The sequence below is a fragment of the Strix aluco genome, chromosome 1 (genome assembly GCF_031877795.1).
Source record: "Strix aluco isolate bStrAlu1 chromosome 1, bStrAlu1.hap1, whole genome shotgun sequence".
NCBI classification, from domain to species: Eukaryota; Metazoa; Chordata; class Aves; order Strigiformes; family Strigidae; genus Strix; species Strix aluco.
In genome coordinates this window covers 12,928,951-12,949,997 of record NC_133931.1, presented here as the reverse complement: position 1 = coordinate 12,949,997, position 21,047 = coordinate 12,928,951, and the positions used below count along the sequence as shown (strand labels likewise).

The 21,047-nt window shown below is 44.7% G+C and overlaps 2 protein-coding genes across 4 annotated transcripts in view; one reads left to right on the top strand and one right to left on the bottom strand.

Moving 5' to 3' along the window:
* ATAD2 (ATPase family AAA domain containing 2) overlaps positions 1 to 7,764 on the bottom strand; it is a 39,726-nt gene extending 31,962 nt beyond the window's left edge. The window contains exons 1-3 of the mRNA XM_074845957.1: positions 7,477 to 7,764; positions 1,248 to 1,390; positions 674 to 723 (exon numbers count right to left, since the gene is read on the bottom strand). Coding sequence (XP_074702058.1) covers positions 674 to 723; positions 1,248 to 1,390; positions 7,477 to 7,695 — 412 coding nt within the window. The 5' untranslated portion in view covers positions 7,696 to 7,764. The remainder of the gene's footprint in view (positions 1 to 673; positions 724 to 1,247; positions 1,391 to 7,476) is intronic.
* A 360-nt stretch (positions 7,765 to 8,124) lies between these two features.
* On the top strand, positions 8,125 to 20,271 carry NTAQ1 (N-terminal glutamine amidase 1). 3 transcript variants are annotated; one of them, XR_012625844.1, is made up of 7 exons: positions 8,125 to 8,452; positions 8,725 to 8,824; positions 9,383 to 9,433; positions 11,479 to 11,627; positions 11,966 to 12,090; positions 13,859 to 13,997; positions 19,976 to 20,093. XR_012625844.1 is itself a non-coding variant. In XM_074846090.1 (6 exons), the coding sequence occupies exons 1-6, from the start codon at positions 8,379 to 8,381 to the stop codon at positions 20,077 to 20,079; spliced, it is 603 nt and encodes a 200-aa protein (XP_074702191.1). In that variant the 5' UTR covers positions 8,127 to 8,378; the 3' UTR covers positions 20,080 to 20,271. The 3 variants fall into 3 exon arrangements, 2 of the variants coding, with proteins under 2 accessions (XP_074702191.1, XP_074702317.1); XM_074846090.1 differs by lacking the exon at positions 13,859 to 13,997 and having other exon boundaries at positions 8,127 to 8,452; positions 19,976 to 20,271; XM_074846216.1 differs by lacking the exons at positions 8,125 to 8,452; positions 13,859 to 13,997 and adding an exon at positions 8,527 to 8,583 and having other exon boundaries at positions 19,976 to 20,271.
* The last annotated feature ends 776 nt before the right edge of the window (positions 20,272 to 21,047 follow it).

Sequence of the window (21,047 nt, the reverse complement as noted above, 5' to 3'; positions counted from 1 at the left end):
CTCTTTATCAGGGAGTGTAGGGACAGGACAAGGGGTGACGCTTTTAAACTCTTCAAAAAAGAAGGTAGCTTCAGATTAGAGATAAGGAAGAAATTCTTTCCTGCGAGGGTGGTGAGGCACTGGCACAGGTTGCCCAGAGAAGTTGTGGCTGCCCCCTCCCTGGCAGTGTTCAAGGCCAGGTTGGACGGGGTTTGAGCAACCTGGTCTAGTGGAAGGTGTCCCTGCCCATGGCAGCGGGGTTGGAACTAGATGATCTTTAAGGTCCCTTCCAACCCAAACCATTCTGTGATTCTATGATAATACCACAACATTCCCTCCTATTTGCAAGAAAGATTTTCCATTACTTGGTGTCCTGCCGACTCCAGAAAATCCATGTCCCTAAGAAACCCAAGCTAAGGAACAGATTCTCTAGTGCCTAAGAACAGGCTGGAATTCACACTGTGTTCTCCCAAAGCCTGAAGGGAATTAACAGCATGTCCTCCTATTTGCACTTACCTCTCTTCACAAAATTCATGGGAAATTCACTATCTTGGAGATATCTATACTCACAACTTCAACTGATTGTGGCTCATGTGTTCAGAAGTTTTTGGGAGCAAGTTAAATAGAGTGACCAAATGCAATCATTCTCAGAAACCAGGCTAAAAAAGAATCCTAAGGAATTACCACTACTTACCTTCTTTATAGTCTTCCTTTTTTTGGTCTGAGTTCAGCTTTGCCAACTCTCTACATTAATAAAGAGGACAGAGGAGAGAAGAATTACTGGATTAGAATTATTGTATAGAAGTACTGTATCATATCGTACTGCATTGTATAGTTCCCCCTCAAGACTAGGGAACTTCAAGTTTATAATCCAGTGCTCCACGTCATGCAAATAAAAGCCTGTGGACCACAAGGATTCAGACCCCAAGTCTGCTGCATACTATGTGCAAACAGTTTTATAGGGATGGACATTCCCTAAACCTGCAATCTTTAAGTCTTGGTAGGGCAAGTAACCCTCTCAGTAACCAAAGTGGAGGAGAGGTCTCAAAGGAGTTAGGGAAAGATGCATGTTTTTTTATACAAGCAAAAGACATTTCCTAAGAAGCGTGATTCTAGTTCTAAGATACTGGCACTGACATTAACATAATTGTATTCACCCACAGACTTTTAGCTGTAGCTTTATCATGATGTGACTCATTGTGCATGCTTTCACTTTTCCTTTTCATTCTATAAAGTGAACAGAGATTGGATATCTCGAAATACAATACCTCATCAAGTGTCTTCGATTGACATTTTCACTTAATATTTCCATGCTTTTGTCAAAGCTAGAGTCTGAACAGGGCGGCATGTTTTTTCGCATTGATCTTAAACAGTGTCCCTTGAAATACTTGATTTTGCCAGAGGAAAATTCCTAGGAAAAGAAGGAAATAAGAACACATTTATCTGAACCACATCTGTTGAGCTGAGAAGGAAATTCTGCCTCATTTAGGCAAGTCTATTCTTTTAACTCTCCTGACTCGATAGTGTTACAACTAATGGCAGGCAAGCCTTGGACTGCTTCTATACCAAGAAGTAGATTCTCGGCGGGGGCGGGGGAGGGTAGGGGGTGAGGAACCAGCTTCCAAAGCTAAAGCTCCCCTCTGCCATGCTTTTCTTGTGGATAACTTGAGCTTAATATCCTTTGAAAAAATTATTGCAGCAAAGTCTTTCATATAAACTTAGCATTTAATGAAAAAAACCAAAACCTGTTATCTCAAAATTGGTTCTGAGGAGCAGTCAAGTTTGACCATGCATGTCCTGGGATTAAAAACTACTTCGGAGAGTTTTTCTCCTATTTTTGTTCCATTTATAACTGCATTCAGAGGAACATTAAAAGACTTCCTTCAGGAGGACAGCATTTATCCACAGGAAACCAAAGGAAACTGAAGATACACTTTTTTATGCCTGTTGATCTTGTTCACATTGGTATTGGACCTGGGGGTGTTGATTGACAGCCGGCTGAACATGAGCCAGCAGTGTGCCCAGGTGGCCAAGAAGGCCAATGGCATCCTAGCTTGTACCAGAAATAGCGTGGCCAGCAGGGACAGGGAAGGGATCTTACCCCTGTACTCGGCACTGGTGAGGCCGCACCTCGATTACTGTGTTCAGTTTTGGGCCCCTCACTACAAAAAGGACATTGAATTACTCGAGTGTGTCCAAAGGGCAACGAAGCTGGTGAAGGGTCTGGAGCACATGTCGTACGAGGAGCGGCTGAGGGAACTGGGGGTGTTTAGTCTGGAGAAGAGGAGGCTGAGGGGAAACCTCATCGCCCTCTACAACTACCTGAAAGGAGGCTGCAGAGAGCTGGGGATAAGTCTCTTTAACCAAGTAATAAGTGATAGGAGAAGAGGTAATGGCCACATTTTGTGCCAGCGAAGGTTTAGACTAGATATTAGGAAGCATTTCTTTACAGAATGGGTTGTTAGGCGTTGGAATGGGCTGCCCAGGGCAGTGGTGGAGTCCCCATCCCTGGAGGTGTTTAAGAGTAGGGTCGACATAGCACTGAGGGATATGGTGTAGTTGGGATCTGTCAATGTTAGGTTAGTGGTTGGACTAGATGGTCTTTTCCAACCTAAATGATTCTGTGATTCTGTATTTCTGCAAGGAGGAGTACTACTATTTGCTTTTACTATGAAAAGAAAGCTGTGATGACCATGAGAGGGGGCTTGTTCAGTTTACAACCCAAAGTTTCAAAGTCCACCAAACTAAGTCTCACCCTGCAAAGGGCAGAAAACAGACCAGATTCTTCTACTTCTTGACACTAACTTTACCAAGAGTGACTTCCATTGGTAGTTGATAGAATGATGACAGAAGTGTGTGAAGAAGGTCGCTACAGGAGGGCAACGATGCACGTGCAAGGCCCTTGCAGGGCTGCGCAGTGAGAGCTGTGGCCACCCACTGCTGAAGGGTCAGCCCTGAGCCACAGAGCTCGGCAATTCTGCAACTGTCCGATGGTCTTCTCTTCAGACAGGCTTGAAACACGCCACCCCAATGTTCACCTGACAACCTCTCATGATAAGACAAGCCTCTCTACAATGAAGATTTCAATCACCTTTCCTTTGCCGCTTGTTTTAAGAGCGCCTCTCTTCCTGCTGTTCTCCAGGCTAGAGCCAGGCCTCACAAGATGCTTCCCATAGCTGGTTTCTGAATTGGGGCATCTGAGACTAAACCCCTAAAGACATTTTCTGTTTCTTGGATCCCCTGTAGATGGATGTAACAAGACCTAAAGCTTAATGAGAGGCAGTCTGGTCTGTGAGAGTCACCTTTAACAGTTTTCATCTCAAAGGTTTCAGAAAGAAATCATAACCGAAAGCCTTTCAACTTATTTTTAATTTGTCAGAGCCCTAGGTTTATTTCAAGAAGGCAGGGTTTTGTACATGCTCACACACAGGAGTACATAAAGACTTAAACGAATACTTTCAGCATACATCACTGAGACAACTAGAAAAAAAAAAACCCTAGACCAAGAAATAATGATCTTCTCTCACCTGCAAATGTACTCATAGTATTCCTACAGCTGGTATGACTACGTATCATCCCACAAAATGGGATGCCTGGGAATTACCTGTAATGTTAGGTTACATGATTAAAGGCTAATCTGTGTAAACAAAAGACAGTGGGGAAGCACTGGCGGGCAGAGGCACCCCAGTAACACAGCGCCAGGGGAGCAGCACAGCCCCTGCTCCTCGCAAGGCCATGGCTCAGCCCAATGCTCACCTCTGGGCCGTGGCGGGAGAGGCCTCGGGGGTCACCTAACAGTCCGAGTGAGGGCCTCTGCCTAGAAGAGGACTCACTGTGGGACACCGATCACCACAGTCTGTCCTGGCTTCTTATTAACACTCAACAGTGTTTCTGTCTGTGTCCAGGAGCAGAGAGGTCCAACTGCCAGCGAGGGGAGAAGGGGCTGCACCTCCTCACGGCCTGTGCCATCGCCAGCAGACACCAAGCCAGCGTAGCTGGCAACTTGCTTAAGTTTTGGGAACCAGCTACTGGAAAGGCCACAAGTCTGGTCCAGATACAGGAGACTGGGGGGTCGGAGCCAAGTGCTGGGCTGGGGGCAGCTACTGGAGAGGCCATAGGTGTGGGCCAGGGATTCGTCTGTGCCTGCGCATGAGGTAAGTGGGAGAGCAGGCCAGGTGGGGCCGACGACTAGTCTGAGTAAGCGTCCAAGGACAGTTACAGAGGGACGCACACAGTACCTGTGTGTGCACACACGCATGCACACACACACACACACGGGGTCTGCGTACCAGCAACCGGAGCGGGACTACCAGCCCCTGGGCAGCCCCAGGCACCTGGGGGTAGCTACAGACAGACTGGGTGCCCAACACCAAATAATACAGGGATCCGTATTACATATATGCACCTGTGTGTGTATAATCCCCTCATGGGTTTACGTCCTGATTCAGACAGAGAGGGAAGAAAGATCAGGCCATTTGTAGGGTTCATAGGGCTACCAGGTTCAGCTACTCCAATCATACAGCACTTCCAACTAAGGACAACTTTTTAACTAAGAGGCTTTATTTCTAAATAAATGATCACTTGTGAAATTAGACTCCAAAGCTGGGAACAACTCTGGAAGATTTAGCTTGCTTAAACTCCAAGATACACAAGTTCTAACTCCTGCTTTGGATATTTCTACTTCATTGATCTAGAAGTAAGTATTCCCTGGGAGAAATCTTAAATTGCCACATCAGTTAAAAGATGACTGCAATAGTATGCTTCACCAATATCTGGGCCAAATCCCAGACTGAAAGAAGAACAAACACTAAGAGAATGTCAGCACAGATGTTAGGGGGAAAAAAACAGTATGGTGACCCGGGAAATCTTTCTATGTATCCTTAAGCACTTGTTTGCTTTTTTCAACATATTTTTTATGCAACGTTCACAATACAGTACCTGTTGTATTTGTTATCCTTTGTACTGTCTTTTTACTTTAATTTTGGTTCAAATTAGGACACGGTAACAATGTATATTGCTAACTCTGACCATCCTTCATTCATAAGAAGGCATCCCAGTTCAGTGGGATGGCAGACACCAAGAACCATGAGGTTAACTCCAGCAAGCTTCCAGCAGAGCAAGAGTAACTATCAACTGTATCAGGCTGAAAAAACACACTCAAGAAGTGAAATTCAGTAGAAGCAAATGGCTCAACTGGAAAGATAAGGCAACTGGATGAAAGAATTTTCTAAGTATTTCAAATTTTGAAAGCATTTCATATTTCACTACTTTTCTTGTGCTACAGGAAATGACTAACAATTATTTCTAAAAAGTCTTTTTACAAAAACTGTGTTTAGCTATCTGGCATCCCTGAGGAAGTCACTCTGTGTTGAAGTATTGTCAAAACAGATAAATGTGCTCAGGCAACAAGGCTGTGAGCTCTAATGATGAGATCCATACACAGACAAGTCATGAAGGCTCAGCCTGGAAAAGTGAGAGTTTCCACTTTGTCCAGACAAAAAGGGAACTTTGGAGCACACTGCCCTCAAATACAGGTCACGACAACAATCTGGTTCAGCCTGAGGAATTACACCAGGGTTAGAGACCTGCAGACACACAGCTTCCAAAGGGACAGTAGCCACTTTGGATCTGCCATGGAACTTCTTGGGACTGGAAACTTGGAAGAGGATACCCCCCATCAGATGCTGGTTTACCTTAGACCTCCTGCTGTATGCTCTTTACTCGCTATGAATTAAATAAGCTGAATAACTAGAGATAAACTGCTTGCTGATATCAGAAAAACTGCAAAAGCTGCCACCACACCAAGGCCTTGCACATCAACAAGTTAAGAAAGAGGCATTACGACTTGAACATGTAGCTAGCACCAGCATCATCATCTCTCTCATCCAGGGCCCTTCCGCATTGTCTCTGCAGCTAAAACACTCCAGCAGACTCCAGCCACCCTACAAATGTAAAAATGACTCCATGCCTCAAAGCATGCAAAAACGGGGCGGGGGGGGAGAACCACCTTACAGCCAGTTTCAAAATGATGATTCTGGTTTGGTTTCAGTGAAATGTTTACATTTAGCTTCCTCATTCCTGTTCTCCACGCTGAGAACATGTGCCAGCTGCTTTACCTGCCTAACTTTGCACAGCCTTCCCCCGCACACAATGGGCAGCAGAATTCCCTGTAGCCTCTGACAACCGTTTCTAGTGTAGACTGCAAAAGCATAGCAGTGATCTTTAAGCAGAATCCATGACTGTTAGCAAAGAAAAAAAAAAAACCAAAACCAAACCCGCCAAGGATTTCTTCCTTCTTAGTTCATTAGTCTTGAAAATAATGAAAAAAAAAAAAAAAAAGACTCTATACAACTGAAAATCCTGAAAGAGTTCTGCTGGAAGGAAACAGAGTCCACTACAAGCATCACTCAGAGGCAGAGGTCCCGTGAAGAGCAGACCACTTCTGAGTTGGATCTGGTCTGCCTTTTTTTGTCATGGAAGCAAGACACCCTGCTGAGAACAGCCTGACTTGGAAAGAGCAAAGAAGAGTTTTAGTTTTTGAAGGCTACGTTAAAAACAATGAACTCCTCGAAGTGAAATGGTTTAGTTATTAAAGTAGCCACACTGAGAGGCAGATAGCATGGATTACTAAACGTCCTTTATCATCATGGAAGTTGTCTCTTTTCTAGATGAAAAATTATAGAATATAAAAATATAGATTATCATTAAAATTACAGATTATAAAAAGCTTAAGTAAAGTTTTCATCCTTTTAGGTTACGGACATAAGTGCTTTGAGTACAAATTAGTCCCAACTTCTAAACTGAGCTTTGCTTTTAAAGCATCCAAAGCAGTACCTAGATACACTTGACTAAGAAGCATTTCACAGGCACTTCAGGCCAGCTAGAATGCAGTTATAGGTTTCACATTTTTTGTGTTGAGCGCTGGTTTTGATGCATTTTTGTCATCAAAACAGCAAGTGCTGTGTAAGCATTGCCACAATTAAAGCAAAGCGGGCTAGAAGATCTTTTGAAGATAACTTTTTACCCGAGATAACAAATTTAATCAAAATAAACGGGGAAGGGGAAATACAGATAACACACCAAACCATACGGGGATGCGAAAAGTTTCTATCCCCAGGGCAGCAGACGAACCAGGCGCTGTGCCGAGCCCCCCTTTCGCTGCAGGGCGACCAGAAATGGGTGGCGGGGCTGGGGGACGGGACCGGACCGGCTGCGGTCCTAGAAGCTTCCTCACACGCAGCCACGCAACCGACCGCAGCTGTAGGCGCTTACCCGAAAGACGAGTTTTTTCCCTGTTTTTTCCTCCACGTGACAGCGATCTCCGGCGCCTCTGCGCGGGGACTCGGTTGCCCCCGCTCCTCGCAGCAGCTCTCGAAGGTCCCCGGCGGGCACCAACCCCCCCGCCCTCGGCGACGGCTCCCCCGCCGGGCCGAGGCCCGTCTCCCCGCGGAGCCGCAGCCTCCCCCCCCGCCCCCCCGCGCCCCGCCCGGTGCTCACGGCCTCGTCGGTTCTCCTGGTCTGCCGAGATCTCGCGGCCCTGGTGGCGGCCGAGGCGACTCCGGAGCGCGTCCAGATGCGGCGTCTGCTGAGCAAGGGGGACTCTAAGGAGATGAACTCAGAGCTGGAGTCCATGAGGTCGAAGGGGGGGCGGCGGCAGCGGCTGTCGCGGGCCGCCGGGCCCGGCATGCGGGCGGCACCGCTCCGGAGGACCACCATGGCCGGGAGCCGCGCCGACCCCGCGCCCGGCTCCGCCGCCGCCGCCGCCCGCCCGCCCGCGCGCCGCGGGGTCACCACTCCTCCCCAGGATCCCTCCGCCTCGCCGCCTTCCTGTCTTCCTTCCGCCGCCGCGGCTGGGCCGCCCCGCTCCAGCGGAGGCGGCCCCGCGCCCTCCACCCGCTCTGCCCCCGCACTCTCTTCCCTTCCTCCCCTCCGGCAGTTGGTCCCGGCCCTGGTGGCGGAAGGACACGCGCGGTGCCGCGCCCCGTCCAGAGTTTTGGCGCGTCAAAGTTCAAGCGCGTCGCTTCACAGCGCGGGATTGGCTCGGTGGCGCGCGCTGGGCCCGCCCCTCCGCCGCTTCCCGCCGGTAGGGGGCGGGGCCGCCAGGGCGGCGCTTCCAGGAGCCGCGCTCGCTCTCGCTCTCGCGCTCGCTCTCGTTCTGGTGACGGTGGCGGCGCGGCTCCTCCTCGTCCCTCCGCGCCCCGCCCGAGGGAGCCCGGGCGAGAGGGGCCGCGCTTCCCGCACCCCTGGCCGCTACTCCGGCGGGGCCCGGGAAGCGCCTGCGGCGAGCCGGGATGGCGGTCCCGCCGCCTGGCCGCGTTTCCTCAGGGAAGGCGTAGCCGGTGGCTGCCGCCGCGCCCGGCACTTCCTGCGCCGCCCTCACCGCCCCGCTGAGGCCGGCCATGGCGCGGCCGGCGGCCGCCTACGAACCGGCGGTGCCGCCCCGCCCCGCCTGCGCCTACACCAGCTGCTACTGGTAAGGGCCGCTAGGGGCCGGGGGCGGGGGCCGGGAGGCGGGTACCCCCCACCCCACCCCACCCCACCCCACCCCACCCCACCCCACCCCACCCCCGCAAGGCGCCGAGGCTGGAGGCTTCTCCTAAACAGGTGTGTGACCTTGGAGAACTCCGGCCACAGAGGGGATTTACACCGGGCGACTCTGCAGCAGGCATTGCCTCTCGGCTCGCTGCTGTTCACAAGAAGTGGAGCTGGGGGAAAAAAAAAATAATCAATTCTTGTGTCTTACAGTGAAGAAAATGTTTGGAAACTTTGTGACTACATCAGGAGTCAGGATCAATACCCTTTAGAAGAATTCTATGCTGTTTTCATATCCAATGATAGGAGGATGGTGAGTCAGTGAGATGTGATCTGAATGTGGCTATGGAGAGATTCAGGCCTTTAGACCGCAGCCCAGTGTAGGTGAGTTGTGGTCCCAGGCCTAGACCACAGCCCAGCCTAGGTGAGACGTCGTCCCAGGCATTTTAACCACAGCCCAACATAGGTGAGAGGTGCTCCTAGGCCTTTAGACTGTAGCCCAACCTGTAAGTGAGACGTGGTCCAAAGCCCTGTTGGCTCGGAGGCACGCACACCACACCACGTGAGATTTTTTAGTTATCTGATGCACTCAGGACCGTGGGAAGAGGCGTGATGTCACTATGAGCTGTGGGTGTAGTTGTTCCCTGTAATCTGTCAGTTTAGGAGGATGATTATATTGTGCAGCCCAGAATAGTATCTCCAACTTCATGCTCCTGAAAGTTAGAAACTAGAGAAAATTTTCTGACTGCAGCACAGATGTAGAGTGATGAAGCGGGTAGGTTAGCAAAGAACCGACCAATTAACCTGAAATTAATCTGTATTAATCTGAAAGGTTTTATTCACTTCAGATCCATTCACTTACAACTTTCAGATTCCACTCTGGAAGCAGAGATCGGGACATGGAGATGAGCCTGTTGTCTGGGTAAGGCCTTCTCTTCTCTCTCAGTAATTTCAAGTGCATCCTTCTGTAGTTGATAGCTGCAGGATCAGACATGGGCAGTGTCACCCATCTTCACTGTAACAAACTGTTATGTTTATGTTCCATCTGAACATAAAGAAACACGTTTTTACTGTGAGGGTAGTGGAGCACGTTGCCCAGAGAGGTTGTGGAGTCTCCATCCTTGGAGATATTCAAAAGGAGATGGTCCCAGTCAGCTGGCTCTAGATGTCCCTGCTTGAGCAGGGGGTTGGACTAAATGATATCCAGAGGTCCAACCTCAACCGGTTTATAGTTTTGTATTAATATTTATTACTCTTTTACAACAGATTTATAAAGAACCTGTATCTGGTGCTCCTTCTTGCCATTCGTAGTAAATTAACAGTGAGACAGTCAGTAAAATGTACAGGTGACAAACCTTAATGTTGGCAAGAGTACGTAACAGATTTGTGAAAATTATTATCTGAATATTGTTGGGGCTACCAGGTTTGTAGAATTTGAAACAGATGTCTGTACTTATAAGAAGTAGATGGGTGAAAATATCCATGTAGGCCTGACTGAGGATAGAAAAATATAAGCAGCGTATGTATTCAGTGTCAGCAGTTAAACTGACCCAGTGGTCAGTGGTGGCTTTGGAGTGTCATTTGATCAATTAATGTAATTGAGTAATTGCCACTACAGAATTCCTTTCAAGTATGTATCATTACAGAGTTCTTTCAGTTATCTGGCATGGAAAAAACTATTTCTTGTGGCAATTTCTGTTTCTGAAATTCTTCAAAATAATCTGCAGACTTCTGAAACTCTGCAATTGCTGAATCATTCATTCTCTCCCAAAATATGGGTATATTTATAGTACACAAAAGGGTTTAGTTTAAAAAGAGATCCAAGTGTTGTGAAAATGATCTAAAAAGGAATAGGAGAGTCAGGAAAGGCCACCACAGAATGTGGATTTCTCATGAAAATTAATGGATTGAAAGGTGTTTTAACTTTGATGGTTCTGTGGATCGTAGGATATGCAAAGCTTGTAGTTAATTTTTCTTACACTCTGTAACAGATTCTTCTAAATATTGTTGCAAACAGTTGTATATGTGTATTAGTCTGGCAAAATAGCTTGCCCAAGAGCTTTTCCATTCCAATCCCTTTGTGGATTTATTTAATACTAAAAGTGTCAAAAGCCGGTGCTTCAGTATCTTTTTGTGAGTGGATTTAATGTAAGCTTTAGTAAACTGTTAACAGCTACCTTCAATTTAATTTTGGAAAACAGCAGTGTACGAACCTGACACCTAACATAAGTAACCACAGTGTCTCCAAACCTCCACCACACCTGTGTTTCTTGCAAGTTAAGGAATAAAACTGCACCTCATAGCCAAATGTCAAGACAAAATAGTTACCTTGAAGAAGTGTGATATAGTACCCACAGGCATTTTTCTTCCCTGCTTCAAGAGGTGCTACAGGAATTCATCTTGCTCCTATGGTCCTCTTGATCTGAGTTGTTTGCTCCTTTCTCAGTGACATGCATTTTTTTCAGCTGCTTCTGCCAGCTAGACACTCAGGACTCAAATCCACAGATCACGTAACTGCAACAGGTACAACATCTCTTGTTAGAAGAGATCACTAGATAATGTTAAGCTATTATCATGTATTGTTGTGAGCTTTTATTTAGGACTGGGTCTAAGCCAAAAATGCTTACCCCATTCAACTTTTGCCTTTTGGTGCGGGACCTGAAAGACATTTGCTGTTCTCTTAGGAGTAGCATCCACTTTAGTTTAGCTGTTGAGGCTTAAATCAAAGGAGGCTGGAAAGGAAGGGGGAAAATACCAAGGTTTCTTGAAAGGCGCAATGGACGAGACAGGCATTAGGAAATCTCTCTCCTGGTGCCAGAAATGTTACAGGCTTAATACGTGAAGGGCAGAAAGCAGGATTTAAAGAAAGGATCTGTAGCTTCTGCTTTTAGGAAGCATTTTTTTCACTCCAGTGGCCAGTTTCTCATTAACAGTTGTTTAACTAATGGCAATTACCCTTCTTCCCAGGACTACCATGTTATTCTACTTCATGTTTCCAGCGGGGAGCAAAACTTCATTTATGATCTTGACACAGTGTTGCCGTTTCCGTGTCCTTTTGATGTGTACAGCGTGGAGGCCTTTAGGTTGGATGACAGCCTTCATCCAGAATTTCACAGGTGACAACATAAAAGATAAAGACTCTGAATGTTATTAAATGAAGTCAAAGTTGAAGTCCTCTTTGTGGATGCATAGTGACAGAAGATTTTTGCTGAACTCCAGTAAAATAAATGCACTATCTATTGTTTTTCTAAAACTCTTTATCTTAGTCATAAAAAGCCCTTTTCTTTCCTACTGCAGTTTCTTGTTAGCTAGTTAACTGCTTGGCACGATATTGCTGATTTATGTATTTAGTGAAATTAATGCTCCTTGATGGGAGAAAGGGGTTCTTGTTCCAAGTGACTAATGCAGTGTTGTATACACGCATCTTTTGATAGAATTTTGCATTATTATTTAGGAAAATCAGAATGATTCGAGCAGATTTGTACTTGAAGACGTTTGCTTCAGACAGATCTCATATGAAAGATGCAAACGGGAGATGGCAGAAACCTCCTCCTTCATACCCTTGCATTGAAACTGCAGGTAAGCTGCCAGAGCTCCCTTTTCCTGCCTACAGTGTTGAATGACATAGTCCAAGACACACACCAGAAATAAATACGCTTCCATAACATGTGTCTGGAAGCACATCCAGCTCGTTTCTTATTTCATCTGGAAAAAAAAAAAATAGGGCTCTGAAGCATTTGGCACTTCCTTTTCTGAACATGTAAAGTCTAGCATGCCTCCTGGCATTTACCATTATCAAATGTTAATTACTGATCTTCATAAACTGAGCAGAGAATGAGTTAAGTAATACTGTTCTCTCGTAGCAGCAGGGAACTGAAGCAAAGAGGCCAAATAATTTGCTTAAGGTCACAAAGTGAATTTTTAACACACTGATTATACCACACTTTAGCTGGCAGGTCCCATCCTGCCAGAGCCAGTTATTTTGACAGGAGGCAGTTTTCAGGCTCTGCTCAGTGTGCTGGGTTTGCCTGCACGAGATGTTTGAGGTTTTCCTACTGGGTGAATGAACCTGAGGACACTTTAAGGCGAACTAGCATGTCAGCAAATTTTTCCCCAAGCCTTAAGCCTCTTTAAGTGATCGTCTAGATAACAGCCTCTGGGCTAAGCAGAGAAGTAGAGACTTGCCATCTCTTCTATTTTGTAGAACTGCTGAAACCATTCTTATCATACCGCATTTCAGTTTATTCTGATGTGCTTGGCAAGCTGGCTAACATTTGCCATGTGTGTGTTTGTTTTCTCATTTTCTTCCCAGATGGAGAAAAGTGTGGTGAAATTTTGCTTTGAAAGAGTTTTCATATTATTGCTCTGCATGTTTGGTTTTGTTGCTTTTTTTAATAATGCAGTACTGCTATGTATTTATGTTAGAGAAGGCAGGGTCAAAGAAACAGGTTTTGTGTTTAGGTCCACGTTTACTGTGGTTTTAGGTTGCTGGGAAGTTAATTCTCAATCTTTGCTCTGGCTTCTAAGGAAGCTTGGTGTTTCACACTGGAGTAGAAATTAATTATGAATGTGGGCAGGAGCATGGATGTAGTCTTCACTGTGAAGCTTGAGGTGTTTTCTAGACAATCCAGGTTATGAAGCCCCTTAAACTGAAGCACCTATGAAGGTTATGAAGCACCTGTGTCTTGGTCCTTATCTCCAGTAAGGTTTTATACCAATGTAGTGTAGTGAGTGGAGAATGCCTGAACTGCAGTTCACAGCTCACTGTTAGCTGGAGTCTTCTAGGTGCTGAGGATGCTTTGCCTGCGGAAACCTTATTGTTGTGATAATTGAGAGCTAATGACACTCTGAGGAATATAGATCAGGCCAGATCAGGAAGCTGAAAAAATTCTACTCAAATGAGAAGACTAGAAAACATTACTTGTGGGTAGTAAGTTACAGAATGACTCAAACAGTTGCAGGTGTGTACATGTACCTCCAGCTGTAGTGAATGACTTCATAGCTGCAAACCCTGTAACTCTCCCTTATCTGTCTCACTTTACTGAGCTTTACCTCTGTGATGAGCAGCAGCCACATGGTCTCAACCCAACCTCCAGATTGTCTCTCTGATGTTGGTAGATAGTGAAAGATCATCCAGTCCAACACCTGCTCAAAACAAGGATTTCTTAGTGCTCTGTCCAGTCTAGTCTTGAACACCTCCAGGGTTGGAGATTCCATCACATTTCTGGGCAATCTGTTCCACTATTTGATCATTGTCACAGTAACAAAAAACCCCAAAAATTCCTAGTATGTAATCAGAATTTCTTATGTTCCAACTTGCTTTTTTTGCTTCTTGTCCCGTTGCCAGGCTCCTCCAAGAAGGCTCTGGCTCCATCCTCTCTGTGTCATCAGATCAGGTAGATGTAGACAGCAGTAAGGGCTCCCCTTTATCTTCTCTGTTCAAGACCGAACAGGCCCAGTTGTCTCAGCCTCTCCTTGAATATCAGGTACTCCCGCCTCAAACAACTTGATGCTTCTCTTCTGGGCTCGCTCCAGGATGTCAATGTTTTGTTTTGGGTTGTTTTTTTTGTACTGAGGAGCTCCAAACTGGACCCGGTATTCCAGCTCTGTGCTGATGTGCTCTGGTCTTCTGGTCAGTTGCCTGAATGTTGCAGGTGAAAGAAACTGATTACCCTGCACCCACTGAAGGTGGAAGGTCCTTCACGAGGTAGCTTCAAGATCTGGGTCAGAAGAGGCATAGATTGTATCAGAGCTAGGTTGTCTAGTTCAAGTTGTCTTTCAGTCAGTACCAGTTTTTCCAGCTTCATTTTTTGTCTTCACTGTATTCACTTGGGATATCTTGTAACAATGCTTCAACATGCACAGTGCTGTAAGTCAGCGAGGAGTCTGGGTTTAACTGTTGCAGAACAATCATGTGCTGTGACTTTTAGTTGAATCTAAGTCCTGTGCTTAGTAGATGAGCATGTGTCCTGCAGGGTAACATACAAGTTTAGAAAGCATTGCTGCCAACAAGTGGAACTGGTAATTCTCTTTCTTCAGAGACTGGTAATGTCTCAGCACGGTTTTATCAGGCAGAAAAGTGCCTTATTTTAAACTTGATGGAAAGCTGGGTGGCAGACCTTTTGTTATCATGAAAGAGCCAGGGTTATTAATGTTCACGTCCATGCCAAATTCCACTGCAGATAACTGTTTTCTCCCTGCCGTTTCACTTAGAGTACTCTGCTTTCCATGATAATTTGTGTTTGCATAAGATTAAATTGTTTACATATTTCATGTTAGAGGTAACTGCAATTTAATGACTGACAGAATTGACCACAGATTGTTTTAGTATCAGTTTATTTGTGAAGCATAATTAGATCAGAGCATTATTATTTTGCTGTCATTTAGAGTAGCCAAATTCCTAAGCTCTTGAGAAGATGATTACAAAAGCATACAAGGCTTTTATATTAGTTCTGTACTCTGTGTGTTGTCTTTGATGTTAAACAATGCTTGAAGACTAAAAAGATACAATAAAAATGTATCAGTCTCTTTTAATGTATGAGCATTGTGCTGTTAAAAAGACGTGCCCATGAACTCTTGGTTTTTAAAGATAATCAGCACTCCACTACTATTGTATTGATACAATTTGCTATGTGTTAAAGCATATTAGTTACATTTATATACACTGCTCTCCATATCCCACTTTAAAAGACAAGAATGGTACTCTTGGTACTAAAATATCGCAGAGCAGCTGTTAAGCCTGGATGTAGCACTTTGGAAGAGTAAATTCTGTAGTATCTAAGTCAGATGCGAGCTAAATAAGGACCATTGGTAGGAAAATGTAATTACTCAGTGTGGAGCTAGGACAGGATACTGGGGCCAGTGATTCTTTTTATGAAGTAAACCAGGAAATGTTTAATGACCATGACATTCCTTTTGGAATTGAATTGAGGCATCTCTATCAGTAACCAATGAAGCATTTTTTTTCTTACCACTAACTCAAAAGGAATCATTCTTAAACTGTACTTGTGCTGCTCATGGAGTTGCAAAATAAACCTTCTAAAACAAGCTTATCTTGAGTCATAAATTCCAGTACGTGCTTAAAAAAATTGAAACTGCAAAACTGGGTGATTTTTTTTTAAAGACCTTAGCATTATTTTTTTAAAAAAACAAACAACCCCAAAACAACCAACTAAAAAGCCCCTCGAACTCCTCAATATCTCATTGGAACTCACATGTTTAGTGGCTCATTTTGCAACTGGCTCAGCTCTAACTGTTTCCCAGAGCTAGGCCTCTGTGTTTCTTACTGGCGTTGCTCTGGCCTCTGCTCTGCTCTGCTGCTGTGCATGCCAGGAGAAGCTGGATAACCTAACTGGGTGCATGGTGCTTTCCCTATCCTCAAAGCAGCTCTGCTGGAATAAGCATACCTGAGCTGCAGCAGATTCCCTCGGTCCCATCTGGTTGCCAATGGCCTCCCATTGAAAGAAAACAGGGGCAAGTCTAGTGTTTTGTTCAAATAATAAAAATTAAGAAGATACAATTTGGGACATAGATTCATCATTCCAGTGTTGGCAAGCCCATCCTGGAGTTTTCTTTTAAGTCTTCTCTCCACAAATTAATGAGGCCTGATTCTGCTTAGTATGAGTCCTGATGAGATCAGCTCTCCTTACTGCAAGCCTGTGTAAAATACAGCTTGCACAGTGCCTTTCAAAATTACTCAGAACAGATGGTCTTATGGGTTATACACAACTGTTAGTATCAACTCTTAACACTGAAAAGCATTGGTTTGAATTTCAGTTCTCCCTGGGTGTTTGGTAGCACACTGGCAGGGTTGATTCGTAAAGGCTTTTTGTTCTTAGTATTATTAAAATCCCTGGTAGTTGTAAATGATGGGGTTTTGCTTGTTTGGTTTTTTTGTTTTGAAGAGCATGAGTAGGACAGCTGAGAAATTCTGGAGGCATTGTGTATGACACATCTATGTAACAGAAGAGCTACTAGACAGAGGCCAGGCAGATGTCTGCAGTTTCTTTCTGTATCTCCTGAGGTGGTGGTAGGATCCTAGTGAAAGCAAAAAAGGAGCACTGCTACAGATACAAGTAGTTCATATGCATTTCATGGGAACCTTCTGCTCCTCTCATTTGAGAATAAAACTCCGGTCTATCAAGTTACGTCCTTACTTCATGAGCCGTTATGGAAGTAAAGAATCAATTCGGGATAGAGCCAGTAAAAATACATCTAAGGTTAGAAGTATTTAAATTCTGTGAGTGACTTATTGAAATTACAGTGCTTTCTATGAAAGATAATTTAAGGTGACCAGCTTTTGTTTTACACTGATGGACCAGCATGGTTTGTGCAGTCAGGTATGTCTCTGCTGTGGGGACAGCACCCTCTAGCTGAGTGTGGTAACAGCCTGCAAAAACACTTCTCTTCCCTCCTCAGGCAAGGGAGGGGGATCAGAAAAGAACTGTAAACACCTACGCAAGTCTCTGAAGAGCCCAACTTTCTAAGTATTTTAGGTGCCCCCAAGGTTAGGCAGCAGCAGAGCTGATCTTGGAGGCTTTGCTTCTGACTCGCTCACCTCCAGCAGCCCTTCGGCAGCTGTCATGCAGTTAGTCCGAGGTCTGTGAGCCAAGCTAAGGCTTGGCTGAAGTATTGCTTTCTAACTACTGTTGGCAGAAGCCACAAGTATCATGGCTAACAGTGCCATCTGACTGTGTATAGCCTTTTATTTTGTCCCTGCTCAGGGCAAAAGGGTCAGACTTGATTAAAAAGATAAAATTCAAGAATCCCAGAATGTGCCAGCTAGGTGTCATTGACAGTGTGTGTGCATAACAAAGTAGGTTTGGTCAAAGAGGAAGATCACCTCTGAGCATGCACAAATGCAAGCTAGTGTAATAGCCACAGCATGTGAGGAGGACTGCAAGTATAATGTAAATCTTTAAAAAAAAAAAAAAAAATTCTGCTCCTCTGGACCTTGCATAAATGTTATATAAAGCATGCTTCTTGATTTTGTGGAGAAATCCTCTTGGTTTGTCAGCTGTAACATCCAGAGGTCTCTCCTGTAAATTCTGGTGTTTGTTACTCTTCATCTGCTTCAGGAAGAGGACTTTGTGGTGTTCTCATGCATTTTTGCAGAGCTGTTTCCTAAAGCTGCAAGGTCTAATATAATATGCATGACATTCAGATACAGCACACGAGTAAGAAGAGTGGCATAGAGATACTATTATCTCCTGAATTGAATAAAACAGGAGAGGTCTCACTATGTTTTTTCCTATGGATAGCTCTCGTACTGTTTCAGTGCCATCTACTGACCGGCTCTTAGACCATCTGCTCTTCACAGGAATGTTCCTGTTTGCTTTGTTAAAACAATTTTTCCTTGCATTAACCTTCTCCGATGGACTGTGTTATGCTCTGCCACAGTCTTTCTGAATTTAAGATAGTATTTCACTTCCTACAGACATTGTGACAGCAACTTCCAAGTTGCTAACAGCAGCAGCTGTGTTTTCAACTCTACTGGAGCAATCCCCTTTGGGCTTCTTTACCATTCATAGAACAGTTTTATGAAATTATTGTTCTGCTATGCTCAGTGCATATAAAGCAGGGGATTAGTTATCTTTCAAATCTTAAACTCTATGAAGAATCACATCAATTTTAAAACAAAAGCATCAGGGAGGAAAAGGCAAGTTGGGAATTGGAAACAGGCTTACCAGTCTACCAGCAAGCAAGAGCTGTTATCTGCTACTAATTGTTCTTGAGCTACAACAGCAAATTGGACTTGTGCTATTTTAAATCCCCTCATAGTCAGGCAGAAATTGGTCCTGTTCTGCTAGACTCACTTCAGCAGTAGGAAGACGCTTGGCTGAACGTAAGGATTTTCAAATGTGCAGAGCCCAAATAGGTTAACAAGAAAAGAGTTAGAGGCCAGACCTCGGAAGTGGTGAGAGCTGGGATTAGGCAAATCACAAAGCTGTGCCATAGTGTAGATGTGGTGCAAATAGAGGGCTTCAGGGGCTGGATTATGACTGGGACTCCTGGGTCTGGGATTCCCAAGCATTGTCTTCCGTTCCTCGCTTACGCTGTCCATAATGGTAAGCCTAATTACACAAGCTTTTTGCAGCTGAAGCAAATTCCATCCTATGGATTTTCTAATCCATTCATTAGAGCCTACTCTTGTTTGGTTCTTAATCCTTAAATGTGCACATGAATCATCCATGTTAAAATAAATACTTAAATATAGCAGGAAAGCTATAACAGTAAATCCAATGGCTCTCCCACTCTGTTCTTTAAACTCATTCTCTTCCAGTTTTCTTTTAATGGGCATTTTAAAAGATTATTTGCGCAGATCGTCAGTGAGAACATAAAACAACAAACCCACGGGTGTTTGTAGTCAGAGCTGAATAGTTTGAGGAATGGGAAACCTCTGATCAGCATGGTTCTGAGCCAGCAAAGCTTGTACCAGGCCAGCTCTAGAAAAAGGATGTACAAGGCACCTAAACCCAAAACTGCACACCAGCACTTTGCACTGAGCTCTCTGGGATCCATGAACGGGACAGAATGGTTTCTACCTCTCCTGAGAGGGTCAGAGCAGATCAAACTCCTGGAAAAGAGCCAGTCATGCTTACTTTTCTCCTGAAACTATGGCAATTAACCTTTTCCCCCTCTGACTTTATTCAGTGGTTCAGGAGACAAAAAAAAAAAAAAAAGTGTTTGCCCCTAGCCTATGTTTGCGCCCTTCTTTGCCTGAGCATCCCTCTAGGCTCTGGGCTGGGTTATGTCAGAAACTTTCTCCTGTTTGCATATTCTGGCCTTGCAGTGGGCTGGTGTACAGCAAGGACAAAGTTCAGGGCTGGAGAGAGCAAATACAGAGCAAATACTGTAGCCTGAGGAGTAACAAATTGTAGGTTTGCCGAGGGGCTGATTGCTTCTTAGAGACACTGACTGCTGCTCTGATCCAGTTCCTCTGTAGTCAGTGCAAAAGCTGACTCAGTTGACTTTGGTTCAGAACTTAATGGGGGAATAGTATCTCCCCTGCTTTTGAGTAATTGGATTTGTGTGGATATAGGGAGACTACAAGCACCTGTTGCATTGCAGTTCCCTGTGTTGGTTGTTTGCACTCCGGTTCTCTGACACTACTGAACCCTTCTAGGCTGCTGTTGCAGGGGAAAATCTTACTCTTTCTTACACGTACTAGTTTCTAATGACTAAAGGTGTTTAGTGATCCGGTAAGGTAATTATTGCCATGGGCAGAGAGAGGGATCGGGGGCAAAAGCAACATTTCAGAGACTGGAAATACGTGTTTTTGTAGCACCGTACAATTTGCAGAATCTTGCTGGACTGCTACTCTGCAAGTGTGCTATGAACTCTTTGCTGTTTTGAACTGAACTATCAAAGAGGGTTTTTGGGGCATTTTCGTGATAGATGTATACCTGTGCTACAGAAGCTGCATCAGAAATTTAAATATTTCCCTTTCCTGGTCCTTTTTTAGACTCCAAGATGAACTTGGATGATTTCATCAGTATGAATCCCAAAGTGGGATGGGGCTCAGTGTTCCTCCTCCCGGACTTTGTGCATCGATTTGGCAGACAGTGATTACAGCTATTCTTTGGAAGAACAGTGAAGTGAACAAAGAAGTTCTCCCTGCTTCTGTTTTGAGTGGGTGTGTTTTGTTCTGCTGCTCTTACACTGTATGGTTTACATTTCTTTACATGGAATAAGTATTTGGGCAAATAGAATACCCAATCAGAAATACCATGAACTGAATAAAAACTTTTATTTTGATTATGTAAGAATGAACTTGGTTTTTAATACATCAAATCAAAGGCAGACTTTCCACCTTAAGCATATTGCTTTTCTATCTACTGTGCCCAAATTGAAAAGAGCATTTACGTGTTGTAAGAAAAGCTTTTGGAAAAATACATGCATAAAATACTGAACAATGTAGCTCAAACTGTTAAATGTCGCCATATTTTAGAAGTGAGATACTTTAGAAGTGAGTATATTTTCTTTACGTTATGATTTCTATCACTTACATAAACAGATGGTGCATCTCAGTTTAGTCACTAGCTTTATCAATTAGGCTTATTTAGCAGAAGCCTAAAGGCCAGACCCACAAAGGGAACAGAGTTTTGGCAGTACAATCTTAAAGTCCCAGGCACTATGTAAAACCAGGTAAGTATCTAGGTTTCTGTGCTGTACAAGGGGAGAATTAAACGCCTGCCATTTCAGTTAAATTGTTCTTGTGCTGATGGTTGCTGGAAGATGCAGTTGCTTTTCCTTTTTATGCTGGCTGCACATTCTTACCTGCCCCTGTGTGCTTGCACTTGGCGTTTGTCTGGTCCCATGGTAATCCAGGGTAGGAAGCTAAACCGACAGAAAGAAATAAGGTTGTTTGGTTTTTTTCCTGCCTCTTAGCTCCTTGAACTGGCTTGCCATGAGGTCAGCCAGCTGCTCTTGCTGCTGTAAGGAAATCTGCAGGAACATATGGTTGGGGGGAAGGGAATGAGAAAGTCTGCCCCGTACAGGGTCGCTTGCTGCTGAATTTCCTTCGAGGTGATATC

Excerpts from the sequence above, each read along its gene's own strand:
- NTAQ1 (XM_074846090.1), top strand. The coding sequence starts at position 8,379 with ATGGCGCGGCCGGCGGCCGCCTACGAACCGGCGGTGCCGCCCCGCCCC. Across the intron at positions 8,453-8,724 it reads GCCTACACCAGCTGCTACTG|TGAAGAAAATGTTTGGAAAC; the intron begins GTAAGGGCCGCT and ends TGTGTCTTACAG. Across the intron at positions 12,091-19,975 it reads CCCTTGCATTGAAACTGCAG|ACTCCAAGATGAACTTGGAT; the intron begins GTAAGCTGCCAG and ends GTCCTTTTTTAG.